Genomic DNA, 20,973 nt, shown 5'->3' with positions numbered 1-20,973 from the left:
TGGGGCACAAAGATACTTTATCAAAAAGAAAGAAAATTGAGATTTTTTGGTGTACGAAAAACCAAAGGAAACGAGGTTAAGTTGGTTAACAAAACCAAGAAAAAGAAAATTTAGTCACAATATAGATGGATTTGATAAAAACCAAACCAAATGTAATATTTGAAAGTTTCAAGTTTCAACTGTTTAAGAAATTTGAGAATTTAACAAAAAAAATCTCAGTTAATGTGACATTCAGAAAACTGCATCTTGGATCTATGGAAATTAGTATTATCCACCTCATGTACACCCACTTCAGGGTGTGACTGACTATAAACAATGAAAGCTACAAATCAACTCAGATTGCTAAAGCAATGGACTACAACAAAAAGAACATCTATGATTGTATGTATTTAAGAATTAAGGGCATCAAGTTGCTTTCGAAGATCTTCTAGGTCATCAATAGTAGTATCTGGGGCTTCAGCAGGCGGGTTTTTGGAACTCATCAGCACTAGGAAGCTCACGAACAAGACCTTCTGGAAGAGCATCTGAAATCAAAAGACGGATCAAGGAATAAATAAGTGACAAATAAACATTATTTTGAATTAGTTGCTTATTCATATAGTTATATATTTATTTTCTCTAACTACTTTCACTTTCATAAGGAAAAGTCATACTAAAGAATCATTGTGCTGCCAGAGAAATGAAATTTCAGTGAAATCCATCTAATTGGTAAAAAGTTGAAACGTGAAAAGGATAAATTACCTGAACATTTGGCATCTATCCTATCAAGCTCGCTATCATCAACAACACTGCAAAAATAATACAAATCAAAGGATAAATGTTATTAGGTTTATAATCAATGAAAGTATGGTTGCCATAGGTCTTATTCCTTCATTTCCATAAGCTATTCCCCTTAAATGCAATTCAGTTTTTAAACACAAGTCTGAAAAATATCCTGAATGTGACAACTTTGTTTTTTCATAAAGTCCTAGGGATTAGTGTAATATGACAAAAACAGTCCATTATTGGTATATGCACCTTATTTCCCATTCATTATCAAGATGAACTGGAGATTCTGTAGCTGAAGATGCTTCAGCTTCCATCTTTGCTTTCGTTGCAGCATCCCTAGCCGGCTTGACAAGCAAGTATTCTTTCTGCACAGTTGTTATTGTCTCTAGCATCAATAGTGAAAGTAAGTAACCTAATGTGTGAAAATCCATAGATCCAGTTTGGGTGCACCAAGGCTGGATCTGAGTTGTTTTACCTGCCGTTCCAGACAAGCAAAATTTGAACACTGAGGGTTTGGCTTCATTTCCATTGTTGGGAAGAAGTCTTTAAGAGAATTATATCCCTGCAACCAAATAAACCAAATTCAGGCTGATCACTATGCAGCAATTATTTCCAACAGAAGTGGATACAAATCTTAATATATAGATCTACGATATTACTAAATCCTTCCAGATTTTCTGCAAAATATAAGCAGCGTCATCAAGGTTCATTATTTGGTCACTGTAGGGGAGAGATAGAGAGGGGGAGAGAGAGAGAGAGAGAGAGAGAGAGAGAGAGAATTCAACATATGACTTACCAAGTATGGGGAGACATTTCCGAAGTTCAGCAAGTATTTGAGTGTATTTTGGACTAGAAGCCCAGCAATCACTCCCTACAAAATCATATCAAATTAATTGCTATAAGAATAACAGCTGTGGTATTGTCCATGCCACATAATAAATTGACATATCAATCAACCAATTATAGATTGTCTACACTGCCTGTATACTACAGATTACAGAGTAACTAAGCCAAGTGTCATCTTCAGTTGAATTCAAAATGACAATGTCAAGATTTTCCTTTTCTTTTTCTTTCCAAATAATAAGTAGCAACATCAAGATTTCTGTGGTTACACTATGGATTTTAAGCAAACTAGCATTGAAAACACAAACACTAGCAAGTTTGAATAATTGAACTCCCCAATAAGGAGAGCCACCAAAGGATTGGAAGAGAAGAACTTTTACCATAGTGGTAGGTAAAGATGCAGCACAAACCCCTTCACGCTTAAGGGTGCGTTCATCTACTCCAGATGCTACAACCTAAGAAAGAGATAAATAAGGAAAAAAAAGATCAATCTTCAATTCTTCGTGTTTCGTGTTCCTAAATTGAGAATCCTCCAATATCATCAAAATTCATATAAATGGTAAAGAAAGCATACCAAAGGTGGTGCACATGCAAAACAGGCAGTTTCACCAGGAATCAGCAACTGAATATGACCTGAAACAGCATCCTCAGACACACCTGCCAAAATTTATGTTCTTCATGTGAATTTCCTTGACTTTACATTCCAAATTTATATAAATATTCACTAGGCAGTCAAAATTGATTGGATACCACAATGATTTTCCACTATGATAAAAAATGTAAAGCAAATCATGCAAAAGAAAGTTTGCATGTCTAACAAATGCGAGTATGCTTGACTATACATCTAAACGTCCATACCTACATAGATAAATAAACACATACATACACATATATATACGGCTGAAAAGATGAAATCTCACCACTGTGCATCTCAACTGTTTATATCTGATTAAACCGCTAAAATGTCTATCCTTAATTTAGGTCCTTATTAGATCTCACTCACAGAGCATCTTAATGCAGCTCACTCGATATGGGTCTCTTAATAGTACACAATTTGCACTTAAGGTAATACATATATAGGAACAACTTTGCTTACCAGACTCCATCCATGTCTGATTCAGTTCATTGCAAGCCTGTATAACAGTAAGCAAAAAGCTCTATTTACAATTATTTTCTTGGAGGCAGAAGAAACAAACAGAAAACAGAAGAATAACCTGGTACCTGATTAACAGCCATCCTTGCTTCATAATTATCAACACAGCTTAAGACAAGGTCCACTCCACTACCTTCTTTATTTGGGCGAAACGATTTATTTTTCAAACTGGACATAAAGGTTTCAAAACCTTGCACTGTTGTGATGTTCAGTGTATAGCTCTAGACACAAAATAAACGGATAAGGATGGGGAATTTGCTTTAAAAATATGGCGAGTACGATTGAACCATCATATATTCAAAGGTCCATACTAGTGGCATCAACATAAAATCAAGCATCTATGCCTAGAAAATCTGGATGGAAAATTAAAGATGGAATGCACTCTTACATTTGTGATGAGGTAAGATAGGAAAAATCCTCAGAAATGCTTACCTCAAGCACAACATCGGGATTTATGTCTGAAAGGGTCTGTACAGCAGCATCTGTCTTTGTCATACCACTCTGAAAACAAAACCACATCACCTTAAAATGAAACTTTATAAATCATATAACCTGAAATTCTTAGAAAATAGAATTATCTTTGGTCTCTCAGAAAAATTTGAAGAATTAAAGTAACAAAACAAAGGCAGTCAAGAAGGCCTTTGGTACAATCATAAAAGCAGCAGCACCTTACTTATGAAGCATATAATGACCTGACTGAGACAATACCAGTAAAGAGAAATTTCCAAAAAGAAAAAAAAAAACAAAAGAGAATAATAAGGATGAATACCTGCTCTGGGCGAAAAAATAACCTATTCATGTTAGCTAACTCTACTTTGTCATAATCATACAATAAAAGGCGGCCAATACCACATCTCGTTAGCATCTCAGCTGCTACACTTCCCACACCACCTACTCCCTGCAATCTCATGAGAATGACCAATCACCAATTAAATAAGCAGAGAGGACATCAATACAAGCATTTTATGGCAAACACACATCCATATCGACCAAAATGGACAAACGAATGCATATGCATAAAAGACAAAACTGTGAATTGTTTTTGTGGGAAAACTAAATTTCATTCTGCAATAATGAAAGAAGCATTGGAAAGAGGAGATAAATACAGACAACGATGGCAACAGAGAAATCCCGTATTCTTTCATAGTTTTCCACAATACCCATCCTCTGAAGTGCCATAAGCCTACTGTAAGGATTGCTATCTACCACCTCAGCACTCATATCCTGCCACCATTACATGTAATGCATGAATGAAAAGTACAATCATCACCTAAGCATACATAAAACAATGATGATAGGAAAACCATAGAATTACGTAAGACAAATACCTTAACTTTCGAACGTCGAACAGGTCCAGAATTTGCAAGACTAGTGAGGCGTTCTACATGCAATTGTAGCTACAAATTAAAATGTTCATTTAAAAAAAAAAAAAAAAAAGAGTCGTCAGTTCAATAAGTAAAAATTAGTAAACTTATCAGTATTCCGTTATTGGAACTTAAGTTAACAATAAACAATGATTTACTTAAGGAAAACATCAAACTAAATATATAATTCAGTATCCTATTTTCTTTCACTTAGTTTTCCCGGGAAACAAACACAAGCACAAAAAACTAAACAACTAAATGCATGCAAACAATAAATAAATAAACCAATTATATACTGATAGATTATGCCAAAATATTCCGTATCACAATTGACAATGTCAAACACTAAAATTCGAATTTAAGAACTACAAAAGCATTACACATATATTACTGAAAATTATCTAATTCATAAATTAGCGATCAGAACGTATAATTTCAAATGAATGGTTAACAATTAAATCCGAAATTGATCCATGTCAGGCCAAAATCAAGCAGTCCGATGAAAACAAGAACAGTCCAAGACTAAAGCTCAATTTCGGCTTTGGATCCCAAATGACTCAGAATTGAGAAATTACCTTATTGATTGGAGCACGAAGAGACGGATCAGTTAGCGATTGCTTCAGAGATTCGAGGTCGTTAAGCATCTCCTTCAGTTCCACCTCCATTGCCTCTCTCTCTCTCTGAAGCTTGATCTGTTTTTCGAGAACAGTCTGTATTTTATTAAAAACCGATCTCAAATTCGATACCTTCCTTGCAAGCGTTTACATGCACTAAAAGTGTAAAACGTTGTGAATCGTTTGGATTTTGGAAGCAGAGAAAATGCTTTCAGTCTTTCACTGTTGCCAACTTGCCACTTTGCCAGAGGAGCTGCTCTGGACTGTAGACCAACCTACTTGCTAGTTTTTGCTTTGTTGGGCCGCGTTGAGGCCCATCCAAGAATGTGGGTTAGGCCTGTCACAGTAAATTGGGCTTAGTGAATGGTTTGGAATGAGGACAATGTTATTAAAGCGTGTCTTTCTTCCAAAGCCCAATGGACAATTGTGACGGCTATAAACTCAAGGATAAAATTTGTATGTACCTGGTATCGCGTAAATCTTATATGGGGCATGCCCCAGTGGGGCACCTCTCACATGAGGTGGGACCCACAACCATGTGGGTCCCACCTCATGTGAGAAGTGCCCCACTGGGGCATGCCCCATTGAAGACCCTCTCACCTGGTATCCGGGTAAATACACTCATTGTCCCTGTCTTTTCGTTATATAAGTACCAAAGGTAGACACGTTAATATATACACTTGTAATAAATGAATAACAAACAAACAAAAGGTGGAGCCCACAGTGAATAACAAAGAAATAAATGAATAACAAACAAAAGGTGGAGCCCAGAGTGAAAGAACACATACCAACTTCTATAATCGTATATGGTATAAGGGTGCTTATAATACTATCCCGGTATCCCCACTTTGTTTCTGATGTGAGAAATTTCAGAGGGAATATAGAGTTTGATACGCCACCCACCAGCCGGCCACCACCCATTTGTCAACCGTATATTCCCATGTTTGTGGGTCAAACTGTCTTTTATCTCCACACACTTTTCACTTTTCACTTTTCAGTAATGCATTTTAATTCAGCACAGTAATTAAGAGGATGATGATGTAATAATTAAGGCAATCCTTCTTTTTTTCAAACTTAGTTTTGGATATATCATTTATCTCTCTTTAGGAGTGTGTAGTTTTTCCCATTTTTAGATGGTGATGATATTTGACGTCCACTATTTGTATGGTAGATAGTCTCATTTTACATATATTATAAACTTGTCAATCTAGAATTTTTATAATTAGTTTTAAAATATGAATTCACATAATTGATAATTTAGATTATGTGTAGTAAGAGACATTTTCATCTAATGAAATCCAAGTATGATTGCTAATATAAATGAGGTGGATCTAAAGTCTAAAACACTTGTGGAGATCAAATCGTTGTTTGTTTATGTTTCTATGGGCTAGGGGAGTGGTATTACATTGTTAATTAATTATGTATCCTACAAAGAAAACATTGCTTTGCCCCATTTCAAGTAGATTACTTTTGACGATAAAACTCAATCTGCAGGGGATATTCTTAGATTGATTTGGGATGCCTTATAGCCTTTGTACAATTCATGAGGATTGTGATGTCGCATCATGTTGTACAAAGAATTTGAAGGATGGACCATTTTTATCCCAAAGAAAATACATGGAAAGTAGGAATATATATATTCTGTGCTGAATCAAAGTTTACATAAAATTGGGTTAGTATATAATATTATATTGAAGTAAAATCAACTCTTATATGCATTGGCCTTCATTTGTCTTTATATTTTGTCCCTCATATATATTAGCCAAACTATTTAATTATATATGTAAATAGTTTTTAGATTCGCTATCCTTACTCTTTGTGGATCGATGGAGGTGCTACTACTTCCTATGGTAAGAACTCTTACTTTGATTAATATCTATTTGCTATCAAATTTTAATTTTAATTTTTTTATCTAATTAATTTTCGACATGATCGATTGTTTAGTTTAGAATATATAATTATTATTTAAATTTTAGCACTCGGATTGTTTACAATAGCTATAGCTACTCGCATGATTCAGATACAACTTTTACTAATATCAAGCCCCACATAACGTGTACATTCAAGCTCAATTATACATACATTATGGTACCCATATACATTTATAGGGTTCTGATTGTGTACCTTTTGTCTTTGACCAAAAAATAGCCAAGCAAGTTGCTGTCACTTCTCATGTATGCAACCCCTCTATAGCTAGCTGCAATAGTAACAGTGAGCTCATTATAAATCTGATAGCGTAGCACATCACGGTATGATTGGTATGTGACCTTAGCGTGCACAAAAAGGAAGGTGCTTTCTTGATAATCGATAGGACCCAAAATTTTGTCCACCATGGCCTAAAATTAACCTTAGGCAGCACTATATCATCGCACACTCATTTTGTGTGTCAGATTGGATTGGAGCAGCCAAGCTTTTGGCCTCGGCAAGAGAAGCAAGCACACACCATGCATACATATATATACGATCATTACAAGAATGATGCCAATCAATAAGTGAATGCATAGCTAGCTTCAATGCCTCATGCATGGGGTCTCATATATTACTTGTTTAGAAAAGGTATTATTGTTGCACAAAAAGTGACCCATAAAGGGTTTCTAAAACAATGCAGACATGCTTCAATGTGAAAATTAATGCAATGTGTATCATGCACCAAACCCAACAAAGTTGTTTGGATAGAAGTGGGAATCCTTCAACAATGAGCATTGTTTTTCAAATAATATTGGGTTTAAAATTAGTCATATATATGGGTCTTTTTCCCTATTGCTTCTTTTTCCAAGCAAATGCATGTGATGTGTGAAAGCACTTGGTGGTGTGATTATGCCCTCAAAGAGTTATAATCACAAATTTGAAGGGTGTGGTCTCTCTCTCTCTCTCTCTCTCTCTCTCTCTCTCTCTCTCTCTCTCTCTCTCTCTCTCTCTCTCTCTCTCTCTCTCTCTCTCTCTCTCTCTCTAATAAGTCATAAGCACACACAAAAGTTGATCGAAGGATGTGTACTAGCACTTTACATGAGTCATTTTCAAATGTTCTCTCCTAAGTTGCGAGGTCAATAAGCGAAATATATGACTAGTATATACCCATTTGCATCATTTAATTGGTGATGTATATATCCAATCAATCAAGAGATTAAGAAATTAACAATCATGGAATATAAAACAAGGGGTTAGTGACCGACCATGCCCTAGAAGTTATCTGAAAATAACCCTTGATGATGCACCTTTGCTTGTTATTATGACTAATTAATCGATCACTCCTAAAATAAATATTAACGAAATTATTTTTTTTATATATATGGGTATATATGTCTCTGTCTCTTTCAGAACATTGATAATTGTCATTATGTGATCTTCTCGATGGGCATAGGATGAACATATATTATATTAATCCTATATATATGATATTATTTGCTCCAGTATAGTACCGTTGTTAATTATATATAACCTATAATTAGTGTGTGTGTTTGAATAAACTACATATGTATATTAATTAGTGTTGTTAAAGGCTCAAGTGAGGTGTTAAGTGTTTGTTTGGGATTACTTGCCTGGGAAGATGAAAATTAAATTATATGAGAAGTTTATGTAGCACGCAACGCAACCATGTATAATTACAGTACCGCATGGAGGAAGTTGCTGCATGCCATTTTATAATCATTTTATTGGGAGAAAACAGCAGATGGCCATTGGCCAAGTATGTGTTTGCTATGGTGACTCTTTCAAGTGCATAAGTGGATTGGATCATCGAAGCTGACTCCTAACTTTAACATTCGCAGCGGGGAGAGGTTCATTTTAATTTTTTGTAGAAATAATTTTTATATATAGACTTAAAAAATAAATAATTTTAATTATCGAATTACAATAAAGAGTGAGTCCCACAAATCATACATCAACATGTTTAAATTTAAGTATATCTCAACGGAGGAAGTGGTGCCGAGTACTTGTTGCAACGCTCAGCGACGAAAATTCGCAAAAAAAATAATTACAGACACGTTCGCCCTAAAGAAAAATTGTACATATATGAATTTTCTATGGCATGTTTATTTGAGTATTGCATGGAGTTTGCCAGTTTGGTTAATTTGTCTCTTAGCGTAGCTAACAAAACTGTGCCTGCAGCCAAATTAGCTAAAAGATAAAACTTCATCTCATAGAGTACCGGAGGTTTGAGTAGTAATGATACATATATAGCCCACTCACTTGTTCTAATTATTTTCAAGTCTTTAGCATCGCCACACATGTAATCAAATAAAGTCATAGTCGATCCCCAACCTTAAAAAGATTGAATTGATAGCTAGCTAATTAGCAGACACAGCTAGAAGATAATCAACTAAGTAAGCCAAGTGCGCCAACAGTTAGCTATTTCCAAATTGGTTCTTGGACTTACCCACATTGCCAAATGCCAGTGCTTTACATCAGGTCTATTAAACCTGATTTTGATGTTTTAGCTTTTTTAATTGGGTGGGCTAGTTTAAGATTGAGTTTAGTGCTTTAGTTATAAAGAATTAATAATTTCAAATTTGAATGCCAAAAAGAAGAAAGTGAAAAGGAAATCATTAATAAATTGTTAATTTGAAAGATGTGCATGCTTGTGGCACATATGGCAGCAAGGCAATGCAGCACTCATTTTCTACCAAACTATTTGGGAATGGACAAGATTTGTGTTCCACCAACTCCACACCTTCAAGCCTTATCCAAATCCACATTTCCATATCCAAATTATATAAAGAAGTGAGGATTTTTTTTTTTTTTTTGTAAAGAAAAAATAAGTATTATCATTATTATTATTATTATAACTTTTAGATTTTTAATGTACCCCACACATGAATACCTACCTTAACTTGGTTTGCAAAACTCTCTCACTCACAAGTCATATGGTTCAACTTGCACTCTCAACTTGCACTATACATACCATGCGCAAAGATATGAAAACGAAATGAACTTGGGGGCTGCGACCCATATATCACAATCTAATTAAAAGTCACCAGCCCTGTTGAAACCACGAACCAATAAGCCATTAGTGTTGTGTATTGGAAACCAACTAAAAAAGTAAAAGTGATATAGTATATGGTGTTTTGCATTAAACCCGAGTCCTAAATTGAAATTTTATTTATTTTTGGACTTTAGGTACGTATATTTGTAGGTATATTAATTTACATACCAAGTTTTTAGGGTTTTTATAAATGATGAAAGTGAGTGGAGTAATGACTGTAATGAATTCTAATTAAGATTAGATTTTAGGTTCGATTTTTTTTAATATAACAAAAAAAATGATACTTACATACATACATATTCATAATCTAATGATAATATACCTGTAAATATATCTAAATACAAAGAACTAAAAATTAAAATTTAATTATCACCAACAAAAATTTCTATAAATGATAATATATTGCTAATCACATATGAGGTTATACGTACTTGGAAACTTACACAAAGGTTTATCTACCATGTGCCAACTTTCACGTTTGAACAAGAAAAAGGATAGACATAAATCTTCCTTTCTGTGATAAAAGTTGTTTGAATAAAGTAATGTCTTACCCAATTTTACAATTTAATTAAGCCCGATCGTATGTGAAATTGTATACCTCCATGAGAGCATGAGACTAGGAAAGTTTGGCTTTTCCGTTACTCATGGAGACTGCCAAACAAATAATTATGGTCCAGAAACATGTTTTTCATGCTCCTCTTTATTAGTACTTTGAATAATCAACTATTTTATATATAAAAAAAATTAAAAATTTGATTCTCTTTTTTTGGTCCACTCACGGCAAAAATTTGATTCTCAACCCACATTTTCCTTTGACTTTTTTTTTTTTTTTTTTTTTTTCTAAAAGGGTAATAGTCATCAGCAATGGTAACCAAATAAAACTTAATTTCATCAAGAAAGTTTATGTGTCTTGAATGGTAATTAAGATAATAGTGGTTAGAGATTTACTAATTAGTTGGTGCATATGAACATTTCTATCGTAAAAAGAATGTTTCAAATTTAAATTATAATCCCTTCAATGTTCTTTCTAATCATAAAAAGTAAAAACCAATTTGACAAGATAGGTACTACATTAAAATATACATTACAGATTACAACAATTTAGCAAGAGTGGATACACATTATATAGCGCTCTTCTTAATTAAAAAACTTCAATCAATGTTGAATGCTTGGTAATGCACAACTACTTGATTTATAACATTCAATGTATTTTGACCATCTTAGTATTTTAACTCTATCAAAAAAGGATAAGTATACATATGGAAATTGTTATACCAACGTCCAACGACAAGAAACTGTACATCTTATCTTATAAGATGACTATTTAAATGACTTGTCGTAAAAATTTCATTAAACTTAAGACTTCCGTTTTCACTAATAAAAAAAAAAAAGACTTCCGAAAAAAGGTTTCTAATTAATTAATACTTAATTGCACATGTAAATTTTCTTTTGAGTTCTAGAAAAAAAAAAAAAGTATAAATAAGGAGTTATCTGCTATGTGCAAAGAGGTAAATGGAAATGCTCAGTAGTTGTTAAATTATCCGATTTTTCTTTCCTTTATAATAGGAGATATATATGTATTTCGACAATAAAGTATATATCGCATAATAATAAATACAAAGGTCCATTGATTTTAATTACTAAATTTCAATAACTTTTTAGTTTAGGTACCAAAATTAAATAGCATTTTAGATTAGGTACTAGTTGAAAAGTCAAACAAATTAATAAAATAAAAGGTATTAGAATTTATAAATATTACATCACATGCCACTACAATAAAAAAATAAAAAAAATATTTGACCACAAATATTACATTAATTTATACTATATTGTATTAAAAAAAAAAATCAATTCAGTCACAACTTAACTGTGACTGTCTTGGTAAATTGAAAGAGACAACTCACACCACTATATTATATATTATTTTGAGTAAAAGTATTATTTTGATATCTATTTATACTATATTGTAGTATAATTTTTCTAAAAAAAAATTCAATTAAGTCACAACTTAACTGTGATTGTCTCACAACTTAGATGCGACTGTCATTCAGTCACAACTAAATTTGAAGTTGTAAGTGTCGTACAGTCACAACTAAATGTGAAATTGAGACTACATTAGCAAATTTTCAAGATAATATAAAAGTCTCAAGGGCAATTTTGTCAAAACCTTATAAATTTTAACTAACACTCATCATATATGGGCCAAAGGATAAAAATGTCAAATAGAAAAGACTCATATCAAAGAGGCCAACATATTTATAACATAATCTAAAAAACTATATTTAAATTTAGTAGTTCAATTGAAATATTACATGGTCTTCATGCTATACCAAAAAATTATTGAGATTTGGTATTTAATCATAATTTTCTATAAATACAATTATACAAACTAGTATCTTCAAATTATTCTAAATTAATATTGCATTTCCTATAAAAACAAGAAGCTTTGAAATTGCTTTTGCATATCGAATTTAATTTTTAAAACTTATTTATAACTTCCAAATTTAAATACATAAAACATCTATTTTTCTCTAGTTTGAGAAAATCAAAATTTAAAAAGTGATAATCAAGTATTTAAATGGTGAGTGAAGGTGTAGTAACCGGCTAGGGTTAGGATAGTTCAAGAGTTTAATTTTTTTAATGTTTAAAAAAGAAAAAATAATTTAAAGATAAACTCGAAGGTACAATATATAGGCTATAGACAGCCGTATAGGATTAGTGATAGGCTGATAGCCAATGGGGATGAATTTTACGGTGTGCTGCCATAGCTTAGGGTCCACGGTGAGTCTTTGACCAGTCGCTTGCCGTGGTCCATACACAGGTTAAAAAAATAAAAATTAAAAAAAGCAATAAGCCAATAAGTAATTAAACCTCATTATTTATTTTTTTACGTAAATTAAATATTTTTCATATAGTGGGGTCCACACATTGGTCTCCCTTATTCCCTTGTATATAAGTCCGTCCCAACGCTCTTGCTGTTCGTCTTTTTATCCCTACGCAGATAAAAGAGAAAACAGCCAAAACCATCGCACACACGACGCTTCACATACCCGACCCGAATAAAACCCAACCCAAACATTCACAACACACACACACACTGCTTGGAATATGCGACGCAGGAGGTAAAAAGGTAAAGGCGAACATGGCGACGATGCTGCACAGAAAAAAGCTCAGAAGCTCGCGAAGAACAACAACCACTGCGAAATCGGATTTCTTCGACGGCTTACCCGACGATCTCGTGGTCTTCATCCTCTGCAAGCTCAGCTCCTCCGCTTCTTCGCCGTCCGATCTCATCAGCGTCCTCATCACGTAAGCACTACTTCATTTCGCCATTTTTGTTTTTCTTCCGGTGTGGTTCTTCAGCTTCCTTTGCTTTTGATATCATAGCTGATATGTGGAAAAAAAAAAAAAAAAATAGGTGTAAAAGATTGAATCAGTTAGGGCTTCACTCTTTGGTGTTATCCAAAGCCGGTCCCAAAGCATTTGCTATCAGAGCCAGGAACTGGTGCGATTCCGCTCAATGGTTTCTCAAACAGTGCGCTAGTGCTGGTAACATCGAAGCTTGCTACACTCTCGGAATGGTCAGTCAATTTAAGCAATTAATTTCATTTTAATTCCTCTGTATTTTTTATAAATGTTTGTTAATTTTTGGAAAATAATTAATATTGACGGTTTTTTTGTGGTTACAGATCCGCTTTTATTGCTTGCAAAACCGAGGGAGTGGGGCTTCGCTGATGGCGAAGGCGGCTATGAGATCTCACGCGCCGGCTCTTTACTCGCTCGCCGTGATTCACTTCAACGGCAGCGGCGGCTCCAAGAAAGAGAAGAAGGACTTGCGAGCCGGCGTGGCTCTTTGCGCTCGAGCCGCGGCGCTGGGACACGTCGACGCGCTGCGTGAGCTCGGCCATTGCCTCCAGGACGGTTACGGAGTATGCCAGAACGTGGCCGAGGGGCGCCGCCTCTTGGTCCAGGCCAACGCCCGGGAGCTCGCGTGCGTGGCACGCTCCTCCGCCACGTGGCGGTCCCAGCAGCACTACTACGCGTGCTGCCTGACGGGGGGGTGGGTTAGTTGCTGCCCGTTGCTGAGCGACTTCGGGTGCAACGTGCCGGTCCCCGAGACCCACCCGGCGAACCGGTTTTTGAATGAGTGGTTCGGGTCGGGTCGCGGGTTGGCGGGGCAGGGGCTGAGACTATGCTCGCACGTGGGGTGTGGGAGGCCCGAGACGAGGCCGCACGAGTTTAGGAGGTGCTCGGTTTGTGGTACGGTGAATTACTGCTCGCGCGGGTGTCAAGCGCTCGATTGGAAGCTTCGCCACAAGGTCAAGTGTAAACCGATCGATCGGTGGCTTGCCGTGGACGCTGGCGGTGGTGATGTTGATGGAGGACTAGGGGAACTGGTGGAAGGTGGAGAGGGTGATAATGTGGCAGTTGGATAATGAATTAAAAAAAAAAAAGAAATTTAATTAATTTGGCTATTATTACACCCATTATATATATATATATTTTTTTTTTCTGGGTGCTTTGGTTTTATTTTTTTGCGAATACAGATGGGATTTTTGGGAAATTAATGGTGTACCATACAGAAAAGGGCGAGATTTGCCTAAGATATTAATCACTATTTAAATATTTTGTCAAAATTAGTTGGGAGTAGTAGGACATTTTCTAATTCACAGACCCAGATATCATGCAATGAGTTCGAGTTAATATTAAACGTACTAAAAACAGGGATCTTACCGGCAAGTTGTGTTTGTTCGTCTAATTTGTGTTAATTTTTTATTTGGGGGATCTGAAAGAATTATACGTAATATAATAGTGAGCACGTTTTTTTTTAATCTCAGATTTAAGTAGCTTTAACTTTCATTTTAAAAACCTTTTTTCCCAATGTGTGAACGTAAGAACATTTAGTATTAAAATATACTCATAAAGATTCAAACGCTATTTCATATTGGGTGCCGCTATTCGGACTCAAATTTTTAATTAGTAGTTCAAACACTATTATTAGACTCATTTTTATTTTTTAAAATATTAAAATTTATAAGTATACTCAATATATTTTTTTAAATTACTCTTACCGAAACTCAACAATTAAACTAACAACTAAACCCAACAATTCTACTTAGTAAACCCAATAAACACACCCCCAACAAAACCTGCCAGTCCAAGAGATCAAGGAGAAGATCCCAAGAGAGTAATAGAACTCTACTGTAAATCTAGAGAATAGAGGAAAAATAAACTTGTATTGATTAATGCCTTCCAAACCGACCTATTGCACCTTATATAGAAAGGTAATATAGCCACATTAGCCACATCAGCTCAGCCACGTTAACTAGGAAAAATACAACTCTAAACTAATACAAATAAGCCCAACTAAGCTAATACAAATAAACCATCTCAACAATAAGGGTCCTAACAAGTGCCACCCCCTAAACATAAGGCCTGACCTCAGGCCACAAAATCTGGAAACCGAGCCTGAAAGGAGTATGCATCTTCCCAAGTTGCTTCTTCTGGAGGAAGGCCTGCCCATTGTATTAACTAACGTGTGACAGCATGACTGCGACGCTTGAAAATTCCTCTTTGCAGCAACTTCTCAGGGACCCAGCGGGGAGTGCTTGGGTCGTCCAAAGAAGGTAGAGTAGAAGCGATAACTGCAGCATAACCAACCTTAGCCTTAAGGAGTGAGACATGAAATACAGGGTGAATTTTAGAAGTCGGAGGTAAAGCCAATCGATAAGCAACAGAACCAACTTTAGCCATAACTTGAAAAGGGCCAAAATATTTTGGGGCCAGTTTGTGATTGCGATGAATCTTGAGAGAATGCTGCTTGTAAGCTTGCAACTTCAAGTACACCCAATCTCCTATCTCAAATGACCGTTCTGTGCGCCTTTTGTCAGCATACAACTTCATGCGGGATTGAGCTAGCTTTAAGTTAGCTTTCAATGTTTGTAACAAAGAATCTCTATTTTGAAGTCCCACATCAACATGATGAATATTTGTAGTCCCTGGCAGATAAGTTTGGATTGTAGGTGGAGAGTATCCATACAAAGCCTCGAAGGGTGACATCTTTGTGGAAGCATGATAAGTAGTGTTGTACCACCACTCAGCCCAAGGAATCCATGACACCCAAGTAGAAGGTTGGTCTCCCACAAAGCAGCGTAAGTAATGTTCCAGAGTGCGATTCACAACCTCAGTTTGACCATCTGATTGAGGGTGATATGCAGTGCTACGACAAAGATTAGTACCTTGCAGCTGAAAGAACTCTCTCCAAAAAGAACTCAGAAATGTTGGGTCTCTATCACTCACAATAGATCGAGGCATTCCATGTAAACGAAAGACTTCCTTGATAAATAAGTCCACCACGAGCTTGGCAGAATAAGGATGAGAGAGTGGGATAAAATGGGCATACTTAGTAAAGCGGTCAACCACAACAAGGATAACATTCTTGCCACTGGAGACAAGAAGACCCTCCACAAAATCCATGGATATATCACGCCAGGCATCTTCAGGTATTGACAATGGCTGAAGAAGCCCCGGAGGGTTGAGAGCCTCATAATTTTGGCGCTGGCAGACATCGCATTCAGAGACAAAGAGCTTGACATCTTTTTTAATTCCAGGCCATAAAAAGTTCTTAGAAAGACGTTTGTAAGTGCGTAGAAACCCTGAGTGACCCCCAATAGGTGAAGCATGAAACTCAGCTAAAAGTTTTTCCCTCCATGCTGTAGTACGAGGCACAAATAATCGATCCTTATACAAAAGAGCATCACCCCTTGTTGAGAAACCTTTTTTTACTGCAGTACCCTCATGCAGGCCTTTAATAATTGTTTGTGCCTCAGAGTCCATAAGACATGCCCTTTGAATTTCACTGATGCCATCAAAAATAGGAGTAGAAAGACCCATGAGAGCCAATAGTTCAGATTTACGAGAGAGAGCATCTGGCACTTGATTTTGCTTCCCTGCCCTATACTTAACAGTGTAATTGTAGCCCAACAATTTAAGCAACCATCTTTGCTGAGCCGGAGTGGTAATCCTCTGATCAAGAAAGTGTTGGATTGTCCGATGATCCGTCAAAATTGTAAAGTGCTGGCCCAATAGATAAGGTCTCCACTTTTGAACAGCATACACAACCGCCAACATTTCACGATAGTAAACAGACAAAGCCAAGTGTCGTGGAGCCAAAGCCTTGCTGAGAAAAGCGATGGGATGCCCGTTTTGTGAAAGTACTGCACCTATACCAACGCCAGAAGCATCACATTCCACTGTAAATTCTTGAGAGAAATTTGGGAGAGCAAGAACAGGAGTGGTGGTTAAGGCTAACTTCAATTTTTCAAATGCTTCTTCTGCCTCTGGAGACCAATGAAACCCATCTTTTTTTAACATATCTGTAAGAGCACGAGCAATCAGTCCATAATGGCGTACAAACTTCCGATAGTAGCCAGTGAGACCTAAAAATCCCCGTAATCCCTTGATCGTGGTAGGTTTGGGCCAACTGCGAATAGCTTCTATCTTAGAAGGGTCAACTGCTACCCCCTGATCAGAAATCACATGACCAAGATATTCCACAGACGAAGTCCCAAAAAGACATTTTGACATCTTAACCTTTAACTGATGCTGCTGAAGAATAGCCATAACAATTTTTAAGTGTTGCAGGTGGGCGGCTAAAGTTGGACTATACACCAGAATATCATCAAAGAATACTAGTATAAAATGTCGCAAATGATCACGAAAAATATCATTCATGAGAGCTTGAAAGGTAGCTGGAGCGTTAGTTAATCCAAACGGCATAACCAAGAATTCATAGTGGCCATCGTGGGTTCTAAAAGCTGTTTTGGCGATGTCGTCACTGTTCATGCGAATTTGATGATAGCCGGAACGTAAATCCAGCTTTGAAAAAACAGTTGCACCATGCAACTCATCTAAGAGCTCATCTATAATGGGAATAGGGAATTTGTCTTTGATTGTAGCACCATTCAGAGCTCTATAGTCAACACAAAGCCTCCATGACCCATCTTTTTTTTAAACCAATAAAACAGGAGAAGAGTACGGACTGAGACTTGGGCGAATGATCCCTCCTTCCAGCATCTCTTTGACTATTTTTTCAATTTCACTCTTTTGAAAATGGGGATATCTGTAGGGCCTAACATTTATCGGAGCAATGCCTGGAACCAATGGGATTTTGTGATCATGGTCTCTTGAAGGTGGTAAGGTGGTGGGTGTGTGAAAGACTTCAGGACATGAGTCGAGGAGCTGCTGAATAAGTGGGTGGATAGTGTCAGTGCTAGACTCCGAGGATGGCGACATTTCAAGTTGAGCTAGAAAGGCATGCCTCTCCTGAGCAATCAAACGGCTCATCAAATGACAGCCTACCAAGGAAACATCGGAAGATACTAGCTTTTGCAGTGAATAAGTAGTACCACCTTTAGTGAATTGCATTGTCATGACCTCAAAATTCCAAATAATATTACCCAACGTTTTCAACCATTGTGCCCCGAGAATAACCTCACAACTAGTGACTGGCAGGACATAATACTCCGCCTCAAACTTGTATCCCTGCAAATTCATAGCTATGCTGGGGAGGTGCCCTTTAGTACACATATAAGATCCACTAGCTACTAAAACCTTTAAGGAATTAACAGTATTCAAGGTGCAACCAAAATGTTTAATAACAGATGGGTGAATAAAGTTGTGGGTAGAACCTGGATCCACAAAAACATGAACGCGACGCTTCCCAATGAACCCACAGAGGCGCATAGTCTCAGGATGAGATGTACCGGTCAACGCGTACAGGGTAACCAATGGCTCCTCTAGAGCGTCTGTCATCAAGATGTCATTGTCGATTTCTTCAACACTTAGAGACCCAACAGAAACATCTTCCCCCTCTATCATGAATAACTGTGATTTCTTGCAGCGATGTCCAGGCTGATACGGTTCTTCACAGTTAAAGCAAACGCCCTTTTCGCGTCGAGCATGCAATTCAGCTGGAGAAAGACGTTTAAATGGTATCGAAGAATTGGAGGAAAAGGGCTTGGTATGACTTGCAGCTGAAACATGATGTTTTGTAGAAAAGGAAGGTGCCGGTAAAGCCACACGAGAAGCTTGGTTGGGTCCAGTGAGCAACTTAAAAGGTTGTCCCATCGGGCCAGATGGAGTACGAGTGGATTGAGTCCGACGACCTAAGTATTTTCCTTCATGGATCAAGGCTAACTCATAAGCAGCCATAAGCGAGCGTGGCCGATAAGAACGCACATCCCTTCCTAACTCTTCATGGAGACCACCAATAAAACAACCAATCAATTGTTCTTCAGTCCAATCAGGGGCACGACAAGCCAACTTAGTGAAAGCGGATTGAAATTCCTTGACCGAGGCAGTTTGGGTCAACTTAGTCAAAGCAGTGTTGAAATCCAATACATCATGAACTCCAAATCGTTTCAGCAACAAATCAGCAAAAATGCCCCAATCTTTGGGGTACCGAGACTGATACCACCTCCACCATGCTGCTGCATCACCCACAAAATGCATAGCAGCGATTGTCACCTTCCGATTATCCGGGACCTGATAATACTCAAAATATTGTTCTACCCGAGTCAGCCACTCCATGGGTTCATCACCTGAGAAACGATCCAACTCAAGACGCACATGACGCATCGTTGGTTGACATGGATCGTGACCAATCGGAAAGGGGGGGCCATAGTGGGGAAACGTAGGAGGTGACGGAAGCAAAGGTTGGGCCAAATAAGATGGAATGGGTGGGTAATTTTGTGGTTGGGAAGAAGGTTGATTGTGAGTTTGAGTGTGGTAAAGAGGTAATGGATGAGAAACGGGGTAGGAAGTGGGAAAAGATTGTTGGGAGTGCAGTGATGGTGAAATGGAATTGGAATTAGGTAGGGAAGGAACAGTAGAGTGTGAAGGTATAAAGGGATAATGAATGGGTTGTGTTTGGGAGGAGGGAGGAAAAATAGCTTGAGGGAAAGTTGTAGAAGAAACAGGGGGAGGAAAGATGTACCCATTGATAATCATTGGAGATGTGGAGGACGGTGGTACTGATGGTAAGGAAATCTCATTTGTGGGCAAGGATGACGGTGCGAGTATGGTGGTTAGCGGAGGAGGAGGAACCAAAAGGGGTTGTGAATCAGGAACAGAGATTTGGGTGGACAGAAGTGTAGAGGTGACCAATGGCGGCGCAGTGGAGTTGGCCGACGATGACGTCGTTGCCGCCGTCACCAAGGGGCCCAACATCTGTCGGAGTTCCTCCATTAAATCTCGCTTGAGATCTACCTGCAGAGAGCTAAATAGGCCTCGAATTTCTTCAATTTGAGCAGCTGTACGCTCCTTATGCAGCTCAAACTCAAATTCCATGGGAGGCAACTCCTTCGCCCCCGTGGGTTTCTTCGGTCCCATCTTGAACTGCTCTGATACCAAATAATAGAACTCTACTGTAAATCTAGAGAATAGAGGAAAAATAAACTTGTATTGATTAATGCCTTCCAAACCGACCTATTGCACCTTATATAGAAAGGTAATATAGCCACATTAGCCACATCAGCTCAGCCACGTTAACTAGGAAAAATACAACTCTAAACTAATACAAATAAGCCCAACTAAGCTAATACAAATAAACCATCTCAACAATAAGGGTCCTAACAGAGAGACCCTCCGATTCCAATATAATCTTCTTTCTCTCAAAAACCCAGAAATCAAAATCCAAAAGGATACAAAGAAAAAGCAATAAAAAAAGAGATCCAAGAAACAAAATCGTACAAGGCTATGTAGTCTTATTCTGTATTCATCGTTGGAAGTCAAGCCAATAGTCTAGCTCATGGTCTAGTATATTGACACAACATTATCTTGTAGACGTAGTGTGCAAGAAAAGAAAATTAAGCCGGCAACATGGTTTACTGCCTATAAGCTTTTGCATATACCCATATATGCAGAGAGTGACATATATCTACATTCCTAGCCCCAAAAAGGCCTCCAAAATTTTTGAAATCAAGCAGAGTCTTTGCTTCTTTTTCTTGCTCATTGTCTTCAGTCTTCTAGACCAGCTATGATGAGTGTATCCTCCCAACTGACTTGAACCTTATCACGTCATTCATTTCTTTTCCTCATCACAAGGTTTTGATTTTCCAGTTCTGGATTTTGTGAAAGAAATGATTTTGATGATTGTTTTACAAGCAAATGATCATGGAGATGTTGGGCATACATAGATTATTTGGGTATACTAAAAGTGTTGGCTATACTTTATGCTAATTGTTTTTT

At 37.1% G+C, this 20,973-nt stretch overlaps 2 protein-coding genes across 2 annotated transcripts; one reads left to right on the top strand and one right to left on the bottom strand.

Annotated features, from left to right (window-relative positions):
* Window positions 1-122: 122 nt before the first annotated feature.
* LOC147274549 (ubiquitin-like modifier-activating enzyme 5) lies at window positions 123-4,990 on the bottom strand. The gene is given in 15 exon segments (XM_086256862.1): window positions 123-467; window positions 469-524; window positions 742-788; window positions 1,018-1,133; window positions 1,244-1,330; window positions 1,565-1,639; window positions 1,992-2,066; window positions 2,186-2,268; window positions 2,708-2,744; window positions 2,833-2,985; window positions 3,197-3,265; window positions 3,534-3,662; window positions 3,875-3,988; window positions 4,093-4,161; window positions 4,704-4,990. Coding segments are annotated over 15 exon segments (1,278 nt in total). The 5' UTR covers window positions 4,794-4,990; the 3' UTR covers window positions 123-389.
* A 7,730-nt stretch (window positions 4,991-12,720) lies between these two features.
* Window positions 12,721-14,349, top strand: LOC147274548 (HCP-like superfamily protein with MYND-type zinc finger). Its single transcript, XM_086257558.1, has 3 exons — window positions 12,721-13,032; window positions 13,142-13,304; window positions 13,413-14,349. Exons 1-3 carry the CDS (start codon window positions 12,866-12,868, stop codon window positions 14,157-14,159), a joined length of 1,077 nt encoding a protein of 358 aa, XP_086113684.1. The 5' UTR covers window positions 12,721-12,865; the 3' UTR covers window positions 14,160-14,349.
* The last annotated feature ends 6,624 nt before the right edge of the window (window positions 14,350-20,973 follow it).

The sequence above is a fragment of the Dryas octopetala genome, chromosome 9 (genome assembly GCF_963921425.1).
Source record: "Dryas octopetala chromosome 9, drDryOcto1.1, whole genome shotgun sequence".
NCBI lineage: Eukaryota > Viridiplantae > Streptophyta > Magnoliopsida > Rosales > Rosaceae > Dryas > Dryas octopetala.
The sequence above is the reverse complement of the archived record's forward strand: the minus strand, read 5'-3'. Positions and strand labels throughout refer to the sequence as shown.

Excerpts from the sequence above, each read along its gene's own strand:
- LOC147274548 (XM_086257558.1), top strand. The coding sequence starts at position 12,866 with ATGGCGACGATGCTGCACAGAAAAAAGCTCAGAAGCTCGCGAAGAACA. Across the intron at positions 13,033-13,141 it reads CTCATCAGCGTCCTCATCAC|GTGTAAAAGATTGAATCAGT; the intron begins GTAAGCACTACT and ends AAAAAAAAATAG. Across the intron at positions 13,305-13,412 it reads CTTGCTACACTCTCGGAATG|ATCCGCTTTTATTGCTTGCA; the intron begins GTCAGTCAATTT and ends TTGTGGTTACAG.